We start from the raw sequence: 25,658 nt of genomic DNA on the forward strand, positions 1-25,658 counted from the left end.
GTGGCCGAACAGATACGCGAAAGAGTGCGTGTGGTGTGGGGGCTACGCCACAACGTACCACGCCACCTGGGGCTGCGAAAAAAGCCCTTTACTACCAAAGGTAAATAGCCCTAGTCTAGAGCAGTGGGAGGCCCTCCTGGCTGACTCCGACCCGAGCACACAGCTTATGCTGGTGACGAGGGCCAAGGCAGCGGCGGAGGCCAACGGGATCCTGGACTAGGGAAGACCGACCACTGAAGCTCCACATCTATCTATCCCTATCCCCCTACTCCCTAACTCTTCCTTTTGAAAAAAAAAATAAATGTTTTCACTACTACTACTACGTATGCAGGAGCGTACGTTGTGGGTCGCGAGTGCACAAACCGAAACAAATTTGCTCTAAGACGACAAGTACATACCTCATTGTTGCTCAAAAAGAACAATCTCCAACAGCGGGCCACAAAAAACATATGACAAGCAATTATGCCGGAAGTCAACAACGACCCTATACATCGGCTAGGTCCAGTAAAGGGACGCAGTGAAACGGCACCAAGTGGGAGCTAAAACGAAATGAGAAAGTACTTTAAATAATTCCTAAACATTCGACTTGAGAGTAGAAGGACGAAATGCCATGGCTTACATCGCTCAGATAACGTCAGCTGGTCAATCACGTCGCATTCAGTCTGTCACATATGTTGGGCGGTCGATATCGCAACGCATTCAGTCTGCCTTCCCGCATTTACTGCAAAAGCAAGCCAGGAAAATGCAATATTTCGCAGGACCGCAGTAAACATCTGTCGTTAGGCCCTGACCAATTAGTCTCGGAAATACACCGTTGCGCGCTAACATCGAGCTGCAGCAGGTGAGAGCTGTGCATGTGTATAAAAAGGTGGGCTTAAGCTTTGGCAGCCAAAACAAAAGTTTATCGCGGCTAAACCATTGGCTGAATGCCGCAGCCGGTGCGCACCGCCCGGTTGGGTGCGATACCGAAACCGGCACCCGCCAAATGTTCTCTTTCGTGTTTTGCACGTGAAGTCTGCAACATCTGCACGCGACAGTCCTTTTCAGTTCACTAGTTTGTGCGTAACTATACAGCTTTGCTAAATCGTGGTGGTGGTGAAAAGCATTTATTACAGGTTACTACACATAGAGAGGTAGTTTGGGAGGTGGCCCCTAGTGCGCCACCCCCCTCACAATACTAGGTGGGGTCCCTATTCCGGGACCCCATTTGACTCTACCGCCGCTCGGGTACGCCGGACCATGGCCTGTTGGGCCGGGAGGTCGTGGCAGCCGAGCAGGGCCGCCTCCCAGTCCTCTCGGGTTGGGTTGGGGTGGGGGGTGAGGGAAGGATTTTTCTGGCATACCCACACCATATGGTAGGTGTCAGCCACATCTGTACAGTATGGGCAGAGGCCAGAAAAGGAGGGGTCTACGTGTTTCATGACTGCCGGGCACAGCAATGTATTCGTAAAAAGTCTTATCAGAAGACGCTCACCTGCTTTTCCCAGCCCCTTGAGGGGGGTCGGGTACTTGCGGTGAGAGTCTTGATAGTGATTGACTATGTCTTTGAATTTTAAAAGGGGTTCGTTGTCCAGATCCGAATCGGTAAGGTCATCGCCAGGGGCCCGGGAAGTGAGTGCGCGGGCGGCTGCGTCTGCAGCCTCCCCATGGCTGCAGACGCAGCCGCCCGCGCAGACCCCATGGCTGCTTGCAGGTCCTCTACTGAACGCTGGCTGTACAAGTTACAAGCTTTAGGGAATAGTGCGTGCCTTCGAACAGTTCTGTGGAGAGAACATTAATGACAAGTTGCATGCAAATGCTTCGAAGCAGAAGTGGTACTAGAGTGATTTCGCATGCTTATGCTTTTTCAGGTGCGTGTTGAAGTTCTCCCTGTTTGTGTATACCATGGGACACAGTTGGCACTGGTAGGGCTTCTCGCCTGTGTGGGTGCGAAGGTGCCTATTCAGGACGGTCTTCGTTACAAAGCTTTTGCTGCAATGAGGACACTGGTACGGCTTCTCGCCTGTGTGGGTACGAATGTGCACAGTCAGAGGAAACTTCGTTATGAAGCTCTTGCTGCAATGGGTGCACTTGTATGGCCTCTCCCCCGTGTGGGTGCGAATGTGGACTGACAGGAGGGACCTCTGTGAGAAATTCTGGGCACAGTGAGTGCACTGGTAGGGCTTCTCGCCTGTGTGGATGCGAATATGGTTTTTCAGGTTGTCTCTCTTTGGAAAGCGCTTGTTGCAATAACTGCAGCGGAACGGCCTTTCACCGGTGTGAATGCGGAGGTGGGCAGTCATGTTGCTCTTGCTAGAGAACCCCTTGTTGCAATGTTTGCACACAAAGGGCTTCTCTCCTGTGTGGATGCAGAGGTGACGCATGATTTCGGTGCGATTATCTGTGTCAAAGCTGCACTCAGAACACACAAACTGCCGGCCCCCTGGCTGCGGTTCCTGGCGAGATGATGGGTCACGGCAAGTGGTGTCCGATCCTGCACAGTGCAAGAAAGCAAGTTTCTTAAAACATGCTCACTAGGCTTTCTAAAGAACATTACGGACACGAAAGAGCATCACGCCTCAGAAAGAGTTAACAAATGGTGAAGAAGCTCTTGCTTAGCCATTGTCCTTACAGGCGTAAATAAGGTGAAATATGCCAACGCTCAAACCAACTTGGTCTCAAAATAAAGCTTTGCTTTAAAATGGACATGCAGGTGGCATTGCCATGGCAGGCCACGAACAGCTTATCATCACAAAATCATGGTCAGTTAAAGATATAACCAAATAAGGGTTAGTATCAGCCACTGCGCGACTTCTAATCAGCGCTGTCTACAAAAAAAATTTGCTGGTGGTTTAGCTCCGGTTGAACCTAGTGCGTATGCGACAGCTTCATGATGAGGCTTCCCACAGTCGCCATTGATGTCGGTCGCAGTATACATGCAGACTTTCCGCTTCTTCACCCATCGTTCACCTGAAGAACAACCACCTTGCACCCTCTGTTTATAAAGCGGCCTAGCTGCATCTGTAGCTATCTTCGCATGCATGACGCACGCAGCGAGGCTGCGGAGTCAGCGGTGGCACACCTGTCGCACAATGCATGCGCAGTAGTGACTTCGGCTTGGCCCGGTGACCTTGGCTTTTATTGCATAGTGAAGCGACCGCTTCAAAAATGCATGCAGGTAGCATTACAACCCAGTGTGCATATCACATCTTTTTTTTTTGTCAACAGCAGAATCTCACGTAGAAATAAAAAATGATCAAAAACAACAGGTGTGACCTGTGCTTAATGCTTTCTTGCTGCATTTCCCTATGTAGGAGTGCTGTGGTATTGAAATAAATAAATAAATATAGATTGATAGAACAAGATAAAAAAAAAGAAACCGCAAATATTACAGGTGAGATGAGCTTACTAGGTTTCAACGTTCTGCATGCCCTCCAAGGGCATCTAGTTAATATAAGACACCATACTTAATAACAGAGTAAAAACGATCTACATTAAGTTTTGTGTCAACACAGCCTCACTCTCACAAGCACAGGCACTTTAGCAGCAGCCGATTATTAACACTGATGTCTCTTAGGAGCTCTCTCTTCACTGAGACAGCCTGAAACGCCCGTCACCGTCTGTGACTGAGTGCTTTTAATTGTCGCGTGCACAACGAAACAGACTATTTCTTTTTTAATTATACAGACAACATGCATTTAAGCGTCTGTTTGCAAGCTTCAGTATCAAAACAACAACAAAGGCAATTGTTTTAACTGGTAGCACACTTGACAGTACTACAACAGGTACAACTCGGTCGAAACAAGACTGCCCAGCTGCTATAGCTGCTTGCGGGCAGTCCAAGGAGTTACGGCATTTGGCTACCTTTGACTGCCTTTTGGACAGATATCACGGCGGTGGAGATCGAGAGGGCCCGGTTATTTTCTTTGGTTATCAAAATTTTCAACTAGCGGCAGTGTTTCTTGAGTATATTTTTGAAATGCCCATCAATGCCTCAAAATGGGTGAGGTGCATATCCGAGAAATGCAAAAAATCTAGGGAAAATTGTCTTCTCGGTACCTTTGCCATGATTTTCCTACTTTCAGTTCCAATTTATTTCCACTGCTTGCTTGTTTCATAGCAGTGAATCACCGCAATACATGTCTCATTTATTCGCTAATTTATTTGTGCTCTGGCATCACTGAATGCAATGCGTCATCGCAATTCAGTCTAGAAAAACAGTTGGAACCAAGTGGGTTTCCAATGGTCTTCCAGTAGGTTGATCCAAATGAACCATATGAACCAATTACAACCAATTAGACTGCCCAACTGCACTCAATGTGAACATCTGCATATTCAACAAACAAGGCACTAATACAGTTCTTATAATGAGAGGTTAAGCTGCTGATCATCACAATGATGATGATGATGATGATCAGCAGCATAACCTCTTTGCTATATCGCTGTGGTCGAAATTTAATGCAATAACAGTATGCAATGAGCAAGACCCACTGGCCCCAGCATGAGCGTCTCATAAAAAGGGTACACACAAGTGTGAGCAAAAGTTCTCTGAATGTCCATATTGAGCTTATACTACTGTAGTATCTTGTGTGAGATGTATGCTTCTGCAGTGTAGGCCTTGATTTCTACGTAAAAGCATGCAATTCTCATTCCCTTGTAAAAATGTTTATTGGAACCATTTCTGAGTCTCGCTGCAGTCTGTAAAAATCAGTTTTCCTTTTGCACATTAATAGTGAGGAAGTTCAGTCGCAGAAATATTTCTCACATATTGTATTTTGCGCCACTTAATTGTGATAGATTCAGTGAATACTTGCTGGATGATAACTGCCTAATGAGTCCAATTGGTTTGGTCCAGTTGAGTGCAAATGGTCGTATGGTTAAAAACACAACTGGAACCAATTCGGAACGTCCAGTTGGTTCCAGTCGAAAATTTTAATGGAAAGACCTGTGTATGCTGCGTGTGTGCATCACGGGAGAACAGAAATAAGACAATTCCGAAGCGTGTGGTTGGCAGCTGCTGCAGATATGTTCTGGAGCCAACTAGTGTAATGCATCAGTTATTGTATATAAATCGTTTTCTGCCACACTGTGAATTATTGATATATGTTCAAATTGAGTAGACGATATAGTTCCAGCCTGCTCCGGCTGCCAGTGGGCCAGCAGTTAATCGACCCATACACGCCACTGTGCTTCAGTGCCTAGAAAAACTACTCATCAACCCTTTGGAAGCCACACGCAATAGCATTACAAGTCACTTAGCCCCTTTTCACAACTCCACAAGCACAATTTTGGAATGCACGCATCCGTCTTTGAGCCTCTTTTTCGGAAACACTCTTTCACAGCTCATCTACGCCCCCAGTCACAATATGCACCCTGTCATATGACCCGAAGTGCCAACCACAGAGAAGTGGAATCTTTCCATTCGCTCAGACTGCTGCACAGCTGGCACCCTGCCAACCCCTCCCCTCTCTGTGTCATACCTCGCCTCTGATTGGCTGACCGTGGTTTGATCTCGTAACCTTTGCCGACCAATCCTGAATTATTGTGACAATGCTCTAGGTGTTTGCTCTGAATTCCAGCTCTAGTGTTGTCTCATTAATACCAGTAGCTAGTGCGCCAACCGAGAGCGCCAAGGTGGCACCACGAGCTACAAATGCCAGCAATGAAGCATGCGAACATGGAGGATAACATGATGAATGCTAGGAAAGTAGAAACCGATAGTAGTGGCAGCAAACATTTCACCCACGATCCTTTGCTTTTACTTGAGAAACGCATTCATATCACTACCATTTTAAGTGAAACACCACAAAAACACTGGCAGAAGCACTGCATAATGGACGCACCTGAAAGCAGCATGAGCAGCTATTAGCTGCAAATAAAAGTGCTGCACAGCGTTTTCATTAATCAAAGAAACTTGACAACAAAACTTAAGCTCCTTCTACTGCAGCGTAATCTTTTTTTACGAAGCCTACAGAAAACAGAATACAGCATACCACCGAACTGACCGCCGTAGCTATGTGACTTTTCAATGTGATTTTCCTTTTGAGCGCTCACCAATCTTCTGCGTAATTGTGTGTCGTGACCTGCATTGGAGTTTATAGTGTTTATTACGCCACCAAAAAATGTGATTCAATGATGTTGTTTTGTGCAGGATGTGAGGAAGCTTTTATTGCCTTTACCAGTCTTTTTTTTTTTACAGATATCATAGTCCCTCCCAGAAGCAGTGACAGCGCACTGTACAATTTGCAGCCACAAAGTCTTTGTCAGTTCTGCACCAAATCTGTCCACATGTCATATGCATAAAGTAAAGATACTTTTAGGAATAAAAAGTGCTACACATGAGTCCGATATATACTTTCTGAATTGGTGTTGCGGCCAGATGTAGCTGCACTAAGAGATAACAGTATCTAAGCCATTTTTCCAATGAAAGAGCAGTGCCAACTTGGAATTTTCGTAGCATTATATGAACGATGATCACAACAAAGGTTTGACTGCCCTTCGTGTGTTTTGAGCACAGGACATCAGCAAAAAGTAGTGCGAAATTGCAAATGCCTTAGAGACCTTTTTTTATTGTCACGGTTTCATGTATTAAAATGGTAAGGTGCCTGGTTAATACACTGTTCCATTGCTGTATTGCATCAATAGCTGCCAAGGGCACTCTCAGCAGTTCTGCAACATTTAAACGTGTTTAGCAGTTGTCAGCCGACTTGGTAGCTAGATAAAGAGGTTAGACTTTTGGGCTTAAAGCATCAAAAAAAAAAAACACTCCAAATTCAATTTTTGAAATTCATCATTAACTGAAAAAGGTCAGAATCTCAATGATCCAAATGACCTACTGCATCTCAGAAGCTCTCAAAGTGTTCAGGAAGTGAAATCCGTGTTTTAGCCCAAAATACTTGATGGTTAACAGCCATGTATAGATAAATTATCAGAATAAATATTTTCTGAATGCAGTTTTACTCTGAGACTTCCAACAAGTGCATTCTTTGGACACGATTAAAAAGACTAGTGAATTATCAACTGCATGCAGCAAAAAATGCTGCACTTGTTTCTTGAGGCTCATTATCTAAACAAAAAGATGGACAAAAGCCGGGACATGCGCTGCCTCTCTTCTGTCCGCTGCCTCTTGCTTTTTGTGCCAGTAAATACACCAGGAACACTATTTCACCAAATGGCTGAACTGTTCTTGATGCTCTGTGAAAAATAGCTAATTCAGCTTGTGACGATGAACTGCAATGCGCCGTGAGTGACTTTGGCTTCAGAGCTGGATGAACAAGAAACTAACTAAGATGCTAGATTGAAGGTCCAAGGCTTTAATAGATAGAAATAAGTGTGAGAACTTACTGGCTAGACTCAATCCCTTGACAAAAACTGGTACTGAGTCTTAGAGCAGAATACTAAAGCACATGTACATTTTGAGAACCGAATATGAAGAAAAAGCCCTTGAACACATTAGTATCAGTAATTATGAAGACATTCATCCTAACATGGCCACTGCACCTTATTCATAAAATTGTTAATTCCTAGTAAGTATAAAGTGAAAGGTAGTTCAAATCAAACTTTTATTAGATCTCACACCCTTTCACTAGCAACACGGCCTCACAACATAAGAATTTGAACGTCGCTAATATGCCTCTCCTGTAACTCAATTAAAAATGGAACCAAAGACCACAGACCATGCAGCCAAACTAGCAGATTCGCGCAATGTACAATGGCTGCTTGCAGGTCCTCTACTGAATGGTGGCGGAACAAACTACAAGCTTTAGGGAATAGTGGGTGCCTTCGAACAGTTCTGTCGAGAGAATACTAATGACAAGTTGCATGCAAATGCTCCGAAGCAGAGTGGTACTAGAGTGACTTCGCACACTTATGATTTTTCAGGTGCGTGTTTAAGTTCTCCCTGCTTGAGTAGGCCTTGGGACACAGTTGGCACTGGTAGGGCTTCTCGCCTGTGTGGGTGCGAAGGTGCCTATTCAGGACGGTCTTCGTTACAAAGCTCTTGCTGCAATGAGGACACTGGTACGGCTTCTCGCCTGTGTGGGTACGAATGTGCACAGTCAGAGGAAACTTCGTTATGAAGCTCTTGCTGCAATGGGTGCACTTGTATGGCCTCTCCCCCGTGTGGGTGCGAATGTGGACTGTCAGGAGGCACTTCTGTGAGAAACTCTGGCCGCACTGGGTGCACTGGTAGGGCCTCTCACCAGTGTGGGAGCGGATGTGCTTATTCAGGCTATCCTTTTTTGGGAAGCGCTTGCTGCAATAACTGCAGTGGTACGGCCTTTCGCCAGCATGGATGCGGATGTGGGCATTTATGTTGCTTTTGGTAGAGAACCCCTTGTTGCAATGTTTGCACACATAGGGCTTCTCTCCTGTGTGGATGCAGAGGTGACGCATGATTTCGGTGCGATTATCTGTGTCAAAGCTACACTCAGAACACACAAACTGCCGCCCTCCTGGTTGCAGTTCCTGGCAAGGTGATGGGTCACGGCAAGTGGAGTCCGATCCTGCACAGTGCAAGAAAGCAAGTTTCTTAAAACATGCTCTTTAGGCTTTCTAAGGAACATTACGGACACGAGAGAGCATCACGCCTCAGGAAGAGCTAATGAATGGTGAAGTAGCTCTTGCTTCACCATTGTCCTTACAGGCGTAAATAAGGCCAAATATGCCAACCTTCAAAACAACTTGGCTGTAAAATAAACCTTTGCTTTAAAACAGACAAGCAGGTGGCATTGCCATGGCAGGCCACAAACAGCTTATCATCAGAAAATCATGGTTGGTTAAAGATATTGTTACGTGGCGGCCAGCCGAAGAATGAGGCGTGACGAATGATGGACAAGAGATGATTTAATGGCCAGTGGCCTAGCGCGAGCGCGCCGTCCCGCGCCACTGCCAGCTTCGTCTTCTTCGTAACATTACCCGGGGCCACTGAGCGCTCGTCCCGATCGTAAATAGAAGACATAGACGAAGGCATGCGCGATACGGTGATGGGCAAAGAAGTGGCAAGGTGGTGAAGTGCTGGCCGCCACGGTGGATGAGACGATAGGCGAATGAGTCCCGGTCCACGAAGCATCGGGGCCGTAGGGTGCCAGGAGCCGACAGCCGAGGTCCTTGGACGCACCGAACGACAGGGGCAGGGGGCAGTGCCCTGAGGTGTGGGCAGGGTCTTGGGGCGGTCGGGTCATTCTGGTCGTCGTGTCTTGTGGTCCGGGTGGGGGACGGGGCTGGGCTGAGCGGCGAGGTCAGTTCAGGTCGGGCAGGCTGGGGCAAGGCTGGGCGGGGCAGACCAGGCAGGCGCAGGACGCTGAAGCTTTGGGACCATGATGGTGATGAAGGGACCCCCACACGTAACACCAAATGTTACGTAGCGGCCAGCCGAAGAATGAGGCGTGATGAACAATGGACAAGAGATGATTCAATGGCTGCTGGCCCAGCGTGAGCACTCTGTCCCGCGTCACCGCCAGCTTCGTCTTCTTCGTAACAATATAACCAAATAAGAGTTAGTATCAGCCACTGTGTGACTTTTAATCAGCGCTGTCTACAAAAGAATTTGCAGGTGGTTTAGGTCCGGTTAAACCTAGTGTGTACGCGATAGCTTCATGACGTGGCTTCACGCAGTCACTGCTGATGCTGGTGGCAGTATACATTCAGACTTTCCGCTTCTTCACCCATCGTTCATCTGAAGAATGATCACTTCGCACTCTCTGTTTCTAAAGTGGACTAGGAGCATCTGTAGCTATCTGCGCATGCGCGACGCGCGCAGTGAGGCTGCGGAGTCGGCAAAGGCACAGCAGAGGATCCGGCGGTGGCGCGCCTGTGACGTCACACAAGGCGCACCTGTTGTGCGGCGCATGCGCAGTAGCGACTTCGGCTTGGCCCGGTGACCTTGGCTTTCCATTGCATTGTGAAGCTACCGCTTCAAAAATGCATACAGGCAGCATTACAGCCCAGTGTGCATATCACATTTTTTTTCGTCGACAGCTGAATCTCACGTAGAAATTAAAAATTATGAAAAACAAACATCAGGTGTGACCTGTGCTCTAATGCTTTCTTGCTATGTTTCCCTATGTAAGAGTGCTGTGGTATTGAAATAAATAAATAAATATAGATTGATAGAACAAGATACAAAAAAAGAAACCGCAAATATTACAGGTGAGATGAGATTACTAGGTTTCAACGTTCTGCATGCCCTCCAAGGGCATCTAGTTAATGTAAGACACCATAGTTAATAAGAGAGTAAAAACCATCTACATCAAGTTTTGTGTCAACACAGCCTCACTCTCACAAGCACAGGCACTTTAGCAGCAGCCCCTTGTTAGCGGCGATCTCTCTTAGGAGCTCTCTCTCTTCGCTGAGTCAGCCTGAAACGCCCGTCACCATCTGTCACCAAGCGCTTTTAATTGTCGTGTGCACAATGGCACAGACTATTTCTTTTATGATCGTCAACACAACAGGCATTGAAGCATCTGTTTGCAAGCTTCAGTATCAAAACAACAACAAAGGCAATTGTTTTAACTGGTAGCACACTTGACAGTACTACAACAGGTACAACTCGGTCGAAACAAGACTGCCCAGCTGCTATAGCTGCGTGCGGGCAGTCCAAGGAGTTACGGCATTTGGCTACCTTTGACTGCCTTTTGGACAGATATCACGGCGGTGGAGATCGAGAGGGCCCGGTTATTTTCTTTGGTTATCAAAATTTTCAACTAGCGGCAGTGTTTCTTGAGTATATTTTTGAAATGCCCATCAATGCCTCAAAATGGGTGAGGTGCATATCCGAGGAATGCAAAAAATCTAGGGAAAATTGTCTTCTCGGTACCTTTGCCATGCTTTTGCTACTTTCGGTTCCAATTTATTTCCACTGCTTGCTTGTTTCATAGCAGTGAATCACCGCAATACATGTCTCATTTATTCGCTAATTTATTTGTGCTCTGGCATCACTGAATGCAATGCGTCATCGCAATTCAGTCTAGAAAAACAGTTGGAACCAAGTGGGTTTCCAATGGTCTTCCAGTAGGTTGATCCAAATGAACCATATGAACCAATTACAACCAATTAGACTGCCCAACTGCACTCAATGTGAACATCTGCATATTCAACAAACAAGGCACTAATACAGTTCTTATAGTGAGAGGTTAAGCTGCTGATCATCACAATGATGATGATGATGATCAGCAGCATAACCTCTTTGCTATATCGCTGTGGTCGAAATTTAATGCAATAACTGTATGCAATGAGCAAGACCCACTGGCCCCAGCATGAGCGTCTCATAAAAAGGGTACACACAAGTGTGAGCAAAAGTTCTCTGAATGTCCATATTGAGCTTATACTACTGTAGTATCTTGTGTGAGATGTATGCGTCTGCAGTGTAGGCCTTGATTTCTACGTAAAAGCATGCAATTCTCATTCCCTTGTAAAAATGTTTATTGGAACCATTTCTGAGTCTCGCTGCAGTCTGTAAAAATCAGTTTTCCTTTTGCACATTAATAGTGAGGAAGTTCAGTCGCAGAAATATTTCTCACATATTGTATTTTGCGCCACTTAATTGTGATAGATTCAGTGAATACTTGCTGGATGATAACTGCCTAATGAGTCCAATTGGTTTGGTCCAGTTGAGTGCAAATGGTCGTATGGTTAAAAACACAACTGGAACCAATTCGGAACGTCCAGTTGGTTCCAGTCGAAAATTTTAATGGAAAGACCTGTGTATGCTGCGTGTGTGCATCACGGGAGAACAGAAATAAGACAATCCCGAAGCGTGTGGTTGGCAGCTGCTGCAGATATGTTCTGGAGCCAACTAGTGTAATGCATCAGTTATTATATATAAATCGTTTTCTGCCACACTGTGAATTATTGATATATGTTCAAATTGAGTAGACGATATAGTTCCAGCCTGCTCCGGCTGCCAGTGGGCCAGCAGTTAATCGACCCGTACACGCCACTGTGCTTCAGTGCCTAGAAAAACTACTCATCAACCCTTTGGAAGCCACACGCAATAGCATTACAAGTCACTTAGTCCCCTTTCACAACTCCACAAGCACAATTTTGGAATGCACGCATCCGTCTTTGAGCCTCTTTTTTAGAAGCACTCCTTCACAACTCCTCTACACCCCCAGTCACAATATGCACCCTGTCACATGACCCGAAGTACCAATCACAGAGAAGTGGAATCTTTCCACGCACTCAGACTGCTGCACTGCTGGCACCCTGCCAACCCCTCCACTCTCTGTGTCATACCTCGCCTCTGATTGGCTGACCGTGGTTTGATCTCGTAACCTTTGCCGACCAATCCTGAATTATTGTGACAATGCTCTAGGTGTTTGCTCTGAATTTCAGCTCTAGTGTTGTCTCATTAATACCAGTAGCTAGTGCGCCAACCGAGAGCGCCAAGGTGGCACCACGAGCTACAAATGCCAGCAATGAAGCATGCGAACATGGAGGATAACATGATGAATGCTAGGAAAGTAGAAACCGATAGTAGTGGCAGCAAACATTTCACCCACGATCCTTTGCTTTTACTTGAGAAACGCATTCATATCACTACCATTTTAAGTGAAACGCCACACAAACACTGGCAGAAGCACTGCATAATGGACGCACCTGAAAGCAGCATGAGCAGCTATAGACCTTATGCAAAATTGCTGCCATCTATCGGAGAAAAGAAGAAGCAGTGGAAATCGGCCATGTTGGAGGATGACTGAAGCTCGTTTCGCCTCTGTTCTCTGGATTTAGACGCGCCCGGCGATAGCTTCCTTACGGCTGTGCTGGCTCGAAAATCTTATTTCCTTTCACTTGAGCCTGTAAACATGACTGAATGGTCAGTCGACCTGTCTCTGCTACCCAAGTTTCCAAGTGACTTCGCAAACACTTATTACGCGCCCAAAACACTTTCCGAACGTTTTTCACAGAGTCCTACGTCAGTCTGCCGACGCCGAAGACCAAGAAATGTACAAGGCAATTACAGTTTTCGTTTACGGCTAAAAATGTGCGCATTTCGGTCTAGTTTGAGAGAGTTTTTATTTGGTTCGATACTTTTTGCGAATGGGCGTACCGCTTGAATTGCTGTTGTTGTGGTAGCGTTTTCTGTGCGGTGCGTCGGCGCCGAAAGCAAACGATAGTGAACCTCACGCTCATGCTGGTAGTGTCGAAAAAAGTTTTCTCTCAACATGCAATGACTTTCATTTTCCTTGAAAACTTCATGCAGCATTTGTTTGTTTGCCCTAGTGCTTAAAGTTGCTTCGTGCGGCGAGCGGGCAGTTCGTACCAGTGGTGAGCAGCCTTGCGAAGAGCCTCGGAGTGGTGTGCTGCATGATAAATGAAGTGAATCCTTGCTAGTGCTTCCGTCAAAACAAATATTCGCACTAAAACTAACACATGTAATCGCTGCGGCGGACAACGCTAGGAGCGACGGTTCACACAAAGCGCGACCCGTACCACTGAACAGCTGATCACGATTACTCTTGCGAGGCCGATAATCGCAGCACTTCATGGAAAATCGCAGGAGAAAAACAGCTTTTGTGTGATATTTTCTTCGTGCCTACAATTTCTCATTTCATTAGCTGCATGGAGATAACGAAATGCGTTGCGCGATGCCTCGACATGTAGCGACGGTTCTGCAACATTTGTGCTGCGGATGTCGGGGATCGCTGTCCAAAAATAGAAATGCGCTCAAATCAAGCGCTTTTTTTTCCCTGGGCGTCTTTGTGACCCGTACAGCAAAACACTGAACAGAATGTGGGCATATTGAGGACGGTGAAACTCAAGCGCGCGCGACGAGCGTGTACCGGTGTGTGCTAGTGAATGCGGCGGCTATCCTTCAACATGGCGGATCGCGCGCGGCGACCGCTAGATGGCAGCGCATTTCGCATAAGGTCTATTAGCTGCAAATAAAAGTGCTGCACAGCGTTTTCATTAATCAAAGGAACTTGACAACAAAACTTGAGCCCCTTCTATTTCAGCGTGATCTTTTTATTACAAAGGTTGGTTGGTTGGTTGATTGGGGTTTAACGTCCCAAAGCAACTCAGGCTATGAGGGACGCCGTAGTGAAGGGCTCCGGAAATTTCGACCACCTCCCCGGGGTTCTTTAACGTACACTGACATCGCACAGTACACGGGCCTCTAGAATTTCAAAGCCTACAGGAAATAGACTAAGGCATATCAATGAAATGACCGCTGCAGTTTTGTGAATTATCAATGCGATTTTCCTCTTGAGCCGGTCTTCAGAGTAATTGTGTGCCGTGACCTGCATTGGAGTTTATAGTGTTTCATATGCCGCCAACAAAATGTGCTTCAATGCTATGCTTTTGTGCAGGGTGCGAGGAAGCCTTTACTGCCTTTACCGGTCCTTTTTTTATATTCCATCAGAGAGAAAATGTGACGTCAAAGTCCCGTCCAGAAGCAGTGACAGCGCACTGTACTAGTTGTAGCCACAATGTCTTTGTCAGTTTTGCACAAGATCTGTCTACACGTCATGTATGCATAAAATAAACATACCTTTAGGAATAAAAAGTGCTGAAGACGAGTCCAATGTTTTCTGAATTTGTGCAGAGGCCGGATATCACTGCACTAAGAAATAATAGTGTCTACGTTGCTCAAACGATTAACATTATACGCAGCTGCCATGACGACGCCAGAGGATAGGGTGGCTATGAACAAGATTGACATTACGCTTTGTGGTGTAATGTGCTAAACTTAGTGAGAGCCGTTCTGCAGCTTTTTGCCACTCTGTGTGACATTTGTGATTGCTACTAATAAAGGCTAAATAACCTTGCCCTCTCACATGGGTGGCGATTATTCAATGAGTATTCCTTCACTCACTCCCTCCTGGGGGAGCTGATGAAGCTCTTTTCACAAAACCTAATTAAATCACTGTTCTGTGTCAGTACTGATATAAATCAAGGCATTCACTGGCTATCAACTAGATTTTCCAAATTAATAATTTCCAGTTGCGTTTTTGGAACCAACTGGCACATGCAAATGTTCCCGTAGGTTCCCTTGCAATGTTCAAGGCATTTCCTTGTACGCTGTACATTCCAGCTGGAGCTTGCAATAGCTTGAAAATAAACATTTGTGAATTTTCTAATTGACTTGCAAGTTTAATTGGCATCCATTTTTTTTATAGTGGGAAGGGGGTATGCGTTGAATTATATTTGGAGCTAACTTTTTTTTTTCACCAGCGAGGCGGATAAGTTGCAGGGTCAGCATATACGCGGCTATATACCGTGTATGTTGCGTATCACAACCTTTGTAGAGTTCTTCAGGATGTTTTTCTGAAATCTCTCTGCAATTTCCACACTCCTTTCAGAAGGTTTAATTTTAGGAAAAAAAGAGCGCAAGTTATGTGAGTGAATACGGTATACTACTGGTCCAAGAGGTGCGAACAGCTGCAGAAAGGGATACATCTTTGCGCTATGAGATGCCATCATGCACTGTTAGGCACTTCTAACTGGACTGTACTTTGTATAAGAGAATGAAAACCAAAACAACAGACCAGCAGCTCCAAAGATTTCATTTAATTTTTCAGTGCACTGCGCACCACTATGCACAAAAGCAGACGTTATTCACAAATATTATAATTTAAAATATATTCATTCACAGTTCATGATTATGGATGAGTCGCTTCATGGGCAGTTTTGCTCTGGAGTCAGAAGTGTCTGTATTAATGAGGCACATCTGTATAAGCACTTTTTCATACTACAGAGCAGCAGACTGAATGCTACTAAGAAGCCAACACAACACGTCAACAGTCTTGAAAAAACTATAGTCTCATTTTAACCACGAAGGATTTAAAGATGGTTTCATACACCGCAAGGGTTAAGACGAATTAATAAAGATATTTGTTGCACCATAATAACGGTACAGAAAACATTACTGCATTTCTTTTGCAGCGTGACACATTATCTAGAACAACTGTTGGATGCAATGGCAAAGAAAAAAACTAACGATGTCTCACTGAAAAAAGGCAAGAACCTTTAAAAGAAACAAACATTCAATGCTTATACCACACACAGCCTGTTTTTCTAAAGAACGCTTCATAAACATTTCTGCCATTGCAAGCATAAAAGTGGAAATGCATGAAGGAAACAGACATTCCAAGTCTAAACAGAAACACGCAACACAGCTGTCTGTCCGTGGCCCATGTACCTCCTCGACAACAGCGTTTACTCATTTATTCTTAGCTGAAAAATCCCTAACATTTTATAACATCTCACACACCCTCACTGGCAATAGACACACAAAACAAATTACAAGGATACGGTACTTACTGAAATCCCACCTTCCCCAAGCAAACCCCTAAAGAAACGGACCCAAACAACGAAAATCTCGCAGCCAAAGCGGCAGACTCATGTTCTGTACAATGGCTGCCTGCATGTGCTGCACTGAATGTTGGAAGAGCAACCTACAAGGCAATTCTGCCCACTGAACTTGCACTGCAGGTTGATTGCAAATGTCACGCAGCAAAAGTGACACTAGACTGGGTTTGCCCGCTTGTGGCGTTTCACATGTGCGCTTAAGCCTGTCTTGTTTGAGAAAACCATGGGACATAGTTGGCACTGATATGGCTTCTCCCCTGTGTGGAGGCGAAGGTGCCCATTTAGGGTGGTCTTCGTTTTAAAGTTCTTGCTGCAATGAACGCACTGGTATGGTTTCTCCCCCGTGTGGGTCCGCACGTGTTCTATCAGAAAGGACCTCCTAACGAAGCTCTTGCTGCAATGATTGCACTGGTACGGCTTTTCACCCGTGTGGGTGCGAATGTGGACTGACAGGAGGGACCTCTGTGAGAAACTCTGGGCACAGTGAGTACACTGGTAGGGCTTCTCGCCTGTGTGGGTGCGAATGTGGTTTTTCAGGTTGTCGCTCTTTGGAAAGCGCTTGTTGCAATAACTGCAGCGGAACGGCCTTTCACCAGTGTGAACGCGGAGATGGTTAGTCAGGATTCCCTTCTGTGAGTACCCTTTGCCACAGTGCTTGCACACAAAGGGTTTTTCCCCCGTGTGGATACAGAGGTGATGCATCATTTGTGTGCGATTATTAGTGGTATAGCTGCACTCGGAACACGAAAACTGCTGCGCTTCGGCTTGCGATTCTCGCTGAGGCGATGAGTCACGGCTGCTATAAGGGGTGTCTGAGCCTGCACAGCGGAAGAAAGCGTCTTTTATAACATACTTGCTATGCATGTTTTCTAGAACAATACATAGATGAGTGCTGGATCAGCTCTCAAGGGTTAAAGAATAGAGAAGGTTCGCTGGCTTAGGTCTTTTTTTTTACAGGGATAAGTGGAGTCAAATTTAATTAACAAGATTCAGTACAAACTGGCTTAAAGGTTAGCTCTGAAGTCTGCATGTACTTGGTATCACCGTGGCAGGCCACAAACAGCTCATCATTACAGAAACGGGGTTGAAAATGTAACCAAGGGAAGAGCTACACACTCTTGGCCATTTGTGACCTCTAATCAGCTTGCTGACACAAAGTCCATGCAGCACTACAGCCCAGTGTGATTGGCACAGCTTCATTTTGTCACCAGCTTAACCTCAAGAGCAAATCTGAAAATAAAAATTTCCAACAAAACCAACTTTATATGCGAGGTGTGCCATGCCAACAACTTTTCTGCATTCTGTATACGATTTGATTGTGGGGTTAAACATCTCAAAGGTGCACACGGGCTGTGAAAGACGCCGCAGTGCTGAGCTCCAGAATAATTGACTATGGATTTTTATGTTTAACATAGAGTGGCATCACATAACACATGGGGGTATTGCATGCAGCCTCCACAGAAATGGCAGCTGCCGTATCCCCGAGTGCTCTAAAGGCATTTGATGGAAGCAGTATTAAAGGATGTAAAGTGAAAAGACACTGCTCTGCATAATGAATGATCGAAAAGACCTAGTTATCTTTGGGTCAACAGAGCCTCGTCACCTGTAGATTTTTTTTCCCAAAGGTACTGGTGGCACCTGATAGTGTGGTTATAATATGGTGCTTCGTGGCTTATGTAACATTAGCAGTCAGACTTGCATATTAAAGAAACACTGGGGACAAAACAGAAGCGGGTCGCACTGTTACTGTACCGTGTCTTAATCGCAGGGAAATCACTCTCACCAGAAACAGCGTTCATAAGCTAGAAAATACCACAAAACGAAATATACAGCCATCACAGCTATCGGCCAATTTTTGGGTGCGGACACCGCCATTCTCTTCAGAATGGTGGCAACCCGTCCTATTGGTAAGTGTATCACGAGTTAGAATTGACTCGTGGGAAGATTTTTAAATCCGATTTTCTCGGCGATAGATGAGTCTTTTGCTGGCGGAGAAGCGTCAGTGTAGGCAGATAGACCCAGAGAATATTTTTTTACTGGGAACAATATCTGGGCAGAGCTGTCCTCAGTGTCCCTTTAATAACAATGCCATCATCATCATCATCATTTATCATCCCTTAAAGGCCCCTAAGTGGGGTATTACATAAGGGGGGAGTGGGGGATTGATAACAATGGTCAGTAATAGAAAAATGAGAAGAGGCCCAATACAATAAGAATACAAGGATACCATAAACTGTAACAAAGCAAAATTCAAAAACTCCTAAAACAGACTATAAGTGGACTCGTCAAGTTGCCAAGTGGCAGCTTTTTTTCCGTAGCCCTCGATCTGTAGCACCGATGAAAATAAAGATTTGATTTGATTATCAAAAACGCAACTTGGAACACAATCACATAAACCCAAAAGAATAAAAATTACGTAAAAAGAAAATCATTGTAGCTATTTGTTGAGATGGGCAGCAAGTTTAGTCTTGAATTTAAGTGCGTCGCGCTCGGAGGCTATTAATTCGGGCAATTCAATTTATTCCATGATGCAATTGCGCTGGGAAAAAAGGACCTGTTAAAAGCATTAGTGTGACCATGCAGACGCTGAACACTTATTTAATTAAAATGGCGGCGAGAAGTTCAAGTTCAAAAGCAGTCGAGTACAAAAACAGGCGGTGTCGAGAAGTTTAATCTGATTTAAATTGCGGAAATCGGCCGTACTGGACAATAATTCTTGGTTTGTAAGAATGCTTGGAATGTGTAGATCGAGTTCCCGTGATAAAAAGACGAGTTCAGATTCCTCTTCAGTGCACCTTTAATTATTTATAGCTATTTTTTCTCGTGTTATTTCAGTTTCAAAAGCCAAATGACGACTGTTACTTACAACACGTGTTCAGGTCACTTGAGGCATGCAAGAAACTGCGATACAATTGCCGACTGTTCATTTTCTGTGATTCCAACCCCTGAGCATGCTTGTGCAAGAGTCAACATGAATTAAAACAAAGAAAGCAGCGACCACACTGCTCACGGAACCTGAACGCATTTAGTATGTTGCAGCCGTCATCTAGCTGTTAAATACGAAACCAAAACGGCATGACAGAAAATAATTCAATTATAGAATATATACCGTTTGTTGGCGCAATCCAGGTGGCTTTCTGTTTTCTAATGTGCTGTGCACCATTATAATGCGAGAAAACGTGGCTATATTTGTTGTCTCTACTCCTTTAAACACCAACTTCTAGTTACAAGGCAGTTGTCTTTTTACAACCAAAGCTATTAACATGGTGTGTTCCACACAGAGTATATGCTGCATGTGTAAGGCTGTTAAAACCATACTCTGTCAATTAAAGTTAAGAGTTCCATTACAAGTACTTATAAGCATAAATCTATACACATAGCAGCTTAACTACTTGTTGAAACTACGCATGATAAAATACTCCAAAGCATGCATCCGTAAACAAAACTGGATCACTGCTTTGCCACAGATGCTTCACATCCTGCTGCTGGTGCTCGCACGTCCCTTTAGCACATATAAAATTGCTTATTCCACTTCCGCACAACAAACTATTAATACCTGGGGTGGAAAACAGAGTACGTCACGAAGCCTTTTGTAGCAGACACACAAATCGTGAGAGTCAAGAAAGTAGACAAAAGTCCTCAAGAAGCGTCTCTACGAGCATAAAATGGTCACAACAATCGTGGATTCAGTCATGTGCTGGGGCAACAGGCGATGTATAGACACAATTCGGCAAAATGCTCTGCACTCAACACTCTTCACTCCCTTATTAGTCGTACCTAATAGCGCAACCAGCCTGCTTATAGCATGTAAATTTTGTGAGCATACACAGTTACCATGATGGCAGTATGCACAGTTATATGTCAGGAATGCCTTATGGTGCAGCTAGAACACTGCAAGGAAGCTAAAGATGAACTGACAGCAGAGTAATTGCATCTGTAAAAATAGTGTGAATATGTACGGCAAATCTGCACAAATGTGGGGAGGTGGCAGGAGATCCTGAAAAACTAAAAATAAAGCAGCAGCAGGTTTGTTGCAACAGTGTTGTGAAAGAACAGTGCACATGAGAACAAATGCTGGGACAATCTTTGAGACGATAACGAATGGCTTACCCATGCTTAATCCGTAGAATGGTTCAGTGGAGACACGCTCAGCAAAAATGTGGGATGGCAGTTTCCAACCTGAAAAACAAGACATCAGAAGAGGAGAAAATCTTTCACTAGCAATTTCATTTGTTCCTCCTCACTCACATCAATTCTGCCCAAAAACGGATCACAGTGTGACAAGGTGAAGTAGCGCTCTGTGACAATAGAATGAAACTGCAGGAAAGGAGAGATTGAGTACAGTGTTCGCTGAATAATTCACCCAGAAGTGGTGGACTTTATTACTAAAAGAGGGGCTCAATCTAATGTTTGCTCAAGAATTCAGATGTCAGTCCAGTGCACACTATAGCTTTCAGGGACTGCGCTTCCCTGAAAGCTGCCTACTTTTGAAAAACAACTCTTTTCCTCGTTACCACAAACCAGGCGCACAAAACAGAGAGAAAGCTCAACACTCTCGCTGCATACAAATTGTCTTATCTCTCACTCCGCAATGCATAGTTTTCCCTGACATCATAGCGGCCGCCATCTCTCGGTCTAGAAAGCAAAGTAAAAGCCTCGGCGTTTTGTTGATCCGCCCACCGCCAACCGGTTCCCGTGTACACTGTGGAAGCTTGCCACAGTACCAAAAGATGGTGCTGGTGACGTCATGTGAAAACTATCTATGTAGAGCATACAGTACACGCAAAATGTTTGTCTGTTTGTCTCCTTGGCACTCGGTATTGTGGAGAAGTATTTGAACCTCCAATTAATAATCACGACCATGAATTCTTAACGGAAAAGTGTTGGCGGAGAGCAAAAACAAGAGGCTTATCACAACAGCCTGGTATTGGGATTATGAAAAGAAGTAGCTTTCATGGTGCCTTCTTGGTATCGACACTAAACTGGAAATATTTTTTAAATAATGAGAAACATGTCCTCAAGAAACCTGGGCCCCAGCATCCACCAGAATGTTTGCATGTCCCGAATTCGATGTATTTGTAAGGATAAGAGTTGAGATCATAATTAAGATATGAGACAAAAAAAAAAGAAAAAACACCAAGAAAACCTCATGTGAACATTGCCTTGTAATATGTAACGTAAAAAATGCCGAACATCATGAATAAAACAAGGAAGACCACATAGTGCATTATGATGTGGTTTACAAGTCTGAACACTGCTCTAAGAGCACTCATGCACAGGGAGATAGAGGAACAATTGCACAAGGTTCAATTTTCTGTCTCACTCTATCTGCATAGATGCGCAAATACCCTCAATACAAAGGGATTACAGCTGAAGTACAGCTTTGCACCCACATAGAACATAGCATTGAAATCACCAGACATGCACCTTTAGAGATAACGACACCAATCTATGATCAGCCTGTGATGATAGACAGGAGTAAAATTGCAACGCATCTTTCTACTGTTTGTTCGTTCACGTTCAAAGCCGCGTGATGCGACCAGACTTATCTCGATTGAACATGGCCACGCGCAATAGTCATCACGTTTTTCCAGATTGTTGTAATTGCTTTTTGTTCCTATCTTGAAGGTTCTTTGCCAGCTTTCAACTGAGCGCGGCTAAGAACTGCACGCATTCTGTTCGACAGCCCCGAGCACACTTGTTGCCACACTGCCGCCGAGTAATTTAGTTCTTTGTGGGCGCAGGTCTGCCCAATGAAGTTTTGTTCGGAAGCCTTTCTGCCTTCTTTCTGCTCTCTAGGCTGCCATCACCACATGGTGCCATCTGGTGGAGGTGCCAACAGATGTCCTCATTGCCCTGACCCCCCTGAGAGCCAATGTATATCTATAAACGTTGGAGAGCCGCGAAAGCAACCCGAGCCATACCGAAGAAGCAGACCACGAGAAAACCACAAAAGCTGTCCCAACCGAACACTAAAAGCGAAGCAGCCATAGGCCATAGTCTCCAGAGGTGTTCACGTGAATACGGTCTACTACCGGACCGCACGCGAGTAAAGAAGGACTCCTCAGCCCTACGACACCAGCCTTCATTATTTTGCACCCCGACTGGCGACCACGTTCAACGGTTCATCGGGCGAGGAAGAACGGCTGGACTAGCTTGAGCGCGTAGCTGTATTCAAACGTTGGGATGACCAGACGAAAGTGAGGCACGTTTTCTTCGCCCTGGAAGGCCCAGCCAGAATTTCGTTCAAAAACCAACACTGGCGACGTGGGAATCATTCATGCGAGAGTTCCTCAAAGCATTCACAACCACCGTCAGGAAAGAAAACGCGCAGATGCTTCAACAGTCACGCATCCAGCACCCGAATTACAGTGACCACGTACGTATAGAAGGCATGAAGCGCCTTTTTCGACGTGCCGATCCTGACATGACAAAGGAGAAGAGAATGGAACTTTTGATGCGAGGTGCTAAAGAGCCACTTTTCGGTGGTCTGTTCGGCAATCCACCGGAGAGCGTCGCTTAATTCACTAGGGAAGCGGCCACCATACAGAAAACCTTAGAAACGTAAGCCCACCATTTCCCGCGACAGTTCCAAGTGACCTCGACAACCATCTCGGATGGCACAGCATTCGGAGGCAACCTGCGGGATGTGGAAAACACTCGATCACGACGCGACCGGACTCCAGAACGACGTCGCCAAACAGAAAAGCACCGACTACACGCCTTGCCCATGACCCACGTACCAGACGGAGCTGTGATCCCACGCCGCGGGCGACGTGCATACAGTTTCTTACTGTACTACACTATTATTTAGAAAGGCGACGTGCTTGGCGCCGCGCAACGCAGGAGCCATTTTATCCGACTTCGGGGAAATGGCTATCGACGGCTGTAAAGTAACGCTCTAGTCGACACAGGAGCCGATTATTCGGTGGTGGTAAATGGAACCAAGACCAGTAGTCTTGAATGGAACATTCGCCGCGGAACTAAGAAGAGTCGCGACCGCTTGGGATTTATTGACAACTTTATTTATTCCAAATGGGAAGGGGACAGCGGACGAGGGAGTTTTCCTAGGCTTAAAGGCCTCCGTGGCCTCCGTTACTCCCTGCGCCCAATCTAGGATCGAGATCAGGCGCTGGGCTGCGTAGGGCAGCCTCCCATTTCTCCTTTGAATTAATATTCAGGGATTTTGGTGGGAATGACGAACACAGCACCACATGATGTGGTCGAGGCTGGCTCTGGCTGGGCAGAAATTACAAGATGTGGAGGGATAGACTGCTGGGTGGATGAGGTGACGGAAGGAAGGAGAGAGAAAAGTTCTGAAGCTGACACCACAGAATCTCGCGATACCGAGATGTTTTGCGGTAGGCAGGGGAGGTACAGTCTTTGACAAAAGTAACCAGGCAGCACGGTTTGCTTCTCAATCGTATATTAAAGCTATTATGCCAGCCCTGAAGCTCTGAATCTCTGTATGGTGAGGAGGACCCCTGTCCTCACATTCAAATAATTTTTTGATCTTCAGGGAAGCCGTGAGGGCTCTGCAATACGAATGACAAGTTAACCATGCAGCCCGGTTACTTTTGGCAAAGACTACACAAGGCGACCGAGGCGGCAATGGTGACGTATATATGTCATGAAAGGAGAGGAGGCGGCCCCGCGCATTAAGCCCGAGGACATCATCATCATCAAGCAGGGCGGACTTCACGGCCGGCGCCCGGACAGTGAAACCTCGGGCGCAAGCGTGAGCCACCTCGTTACCGACTAGGCCTGCATGTACGAGGGTCCAAAAATTGGGTTGGAAGGTGTTTTATAGGATGACCATGTCACTCAAAAGGTCACTCAAATTCTGGAACTTGGCCTTTTCATTCAGGCCAACAGAATGAACTTTCACACTCTTCAACCCCTTTGTACGGCTGTCGATCACACCCTCTGCCTCATAGGGCGCGTGTGCAACATGCACGGAGGTCTCAGTGAGTCGGAACTTCTTTATCTTGTCCAAGCCTTTGTCCTCAGCAGACTTACCGTACCTTCACCTCTCCCGTGCCGAAGTCGATGCCGTGGATGTTCTCTGTTGTGTCCATAAATACGCTCTTGGCATTCCCTCTAGTGCATCCACCGAACGTCTTCTATAAAACCGGCATCCTCAACACCCTCCCTGAAATTGTAGAGGCTCGTTTCGCCTAACAATATGCGTGTCTTGCTTGTACCACGACTGGTCGGCATCTACTTCAATCCCTACCCATAAACTTTACCTTGATTACTCAGTCCAAGCACACTATCCCCTATCATATTAACAACTACGCATTCCCCCTTTACACAAGAACATGCGCCCTGTTCACCATCCACGACGGCGTCAAAAACAGGCGGATGCCCTTTAAAAACACCTTTCCAATGCTAAGGACGTGCTGTATGTTGATACAGCTGAACATCCCTCCGGCCACTCCTATGGCCTTTCAGCCATTGATTCCAGCGGCCGCCTTAAAACAGCTGCCACTGTATACACCTTCTCATCGGAGGAGGTGGCCCTCGCTCTTGCTTTGACCATTCTCGATATTACCACCGTTGTCAATGATCCTAGATCAGCCATCTGCAATTTCGGTGCAGGTCGCACCGCTTGGGACGGCCCACAAATCTGCACCGTAGGAGGTCAACTTATTATGCCATCAAGACAATGCACTGCACGAGTGACCGTCAACAGACATACCTATCCTACAACCTGCCTAGTGCCACAGCAATGTTACTGTAAAGTGATCTTGAGCATGGATTTCCTTAATTAGCTACAGGCGATCATTGAGCTGCGATCTCAGCTGATCAAGCCAATCATGCTTTCAACGGACGGAGCCATCCCTTCGATGACAATGCTAGAACATCACGTTGCCCTGAGTGGAACAAGTGAGCATCCCACCCCGCTCAAGACTCATCGTCACCGTAGGTGCCAAGGAAGCCGAGAACATTGAAGCCATCATCAATAACATGCATTTTCTTCTAGACCAAGGAATTAGCATCGTACATTTCTGCAATGGCCAAGCTGAAGTGCTGCTGACGAACTTAGTGAAGAATACTGGCACGTTAATAAAGGAACGATGATTGCTTTCTTCGACGAACTATCCGACGTATGAGAAGCCTTCGCCCTCTCCAGCCAATCCACAGAAGATTTCACCAAACCAAGAGAACTCGCCCACTTTCGACATCAACCCAGCCCTGCCCCGGAACAGACAAAATCAAATGTGAACCTTCTTCAAAGTTACAGCGGGTGGTTCTCGTAGTCATCAAAAGTCTGACAAACGCCGATTGCCAAACATCACATTATACCGAACGAACATGCCCGACCTTTTCGCCAAAGCCCCTACAGTGTGTCGCCATGAGAACAC

General features: G+C 45.7%; 1 protein-coding gene across 5 annotated transcripts; it reads right to left on the reverse strand.

The window, feature by feature from the left end:
- Positions 1 to 1,665: 1,665 nt before the first annotated feature.
- Positions 1,666 to 23,218, reverse strand: LOC149331473 (uncharacterized). Of its 5 annotated transcripts, XM_089556632.1 has the most exons (5): positions 23,034 to 23,218; positions 22,865 to 22,930; positions 20,401 to 20,469; positions 7,845 to 8,483; positions 2,337 to 2,473 (listed from the first exon to the last, which is right to left on the reverse strand). In XM_089556632.1, coding segments are annotated over exons 2-5 (765 nt in total). In that variant the 5' UTR covers positions 22,920 to 22,930; positions 23,034 to 23,218; the 3' UTR covers positions 2,337 to 2,471. The 5 variants fall into 5 exon arrangements, with proteins under 5 accessions (XP_089412757.1, XP_089412758.1, XP_089412756.1 ...); XM_089556631.1 differs by lacking the exon at positions 7,845 to 8,483 and having other exon boundaries at positions 1,666 to 2,473; XM_089556630.1 differs by lacking the exon at positions 2,337 to 2,473 and having other exon boundaries at positions 7,525 to 8,483.
- Between the last annotated feature and the right edge of the window lie 2,440 nt (positions 23,219 to 25,658).

This window comes from Amblyomma mixtum, chromosome 8 (assembly GCF_055824585.1).
Source record: "Amblyomma mixtum isolate Tamu chromosome 8, ASM5582458v1, whole genome shotgun sequence".
In the NCBI taxonomy this organism is placed as follows: Eukaryota; Metazoa; Arthropoda; class Arachnida; order Ixodida; family Ixodidae; genus Amblyomma; species Amblyomma mixtum.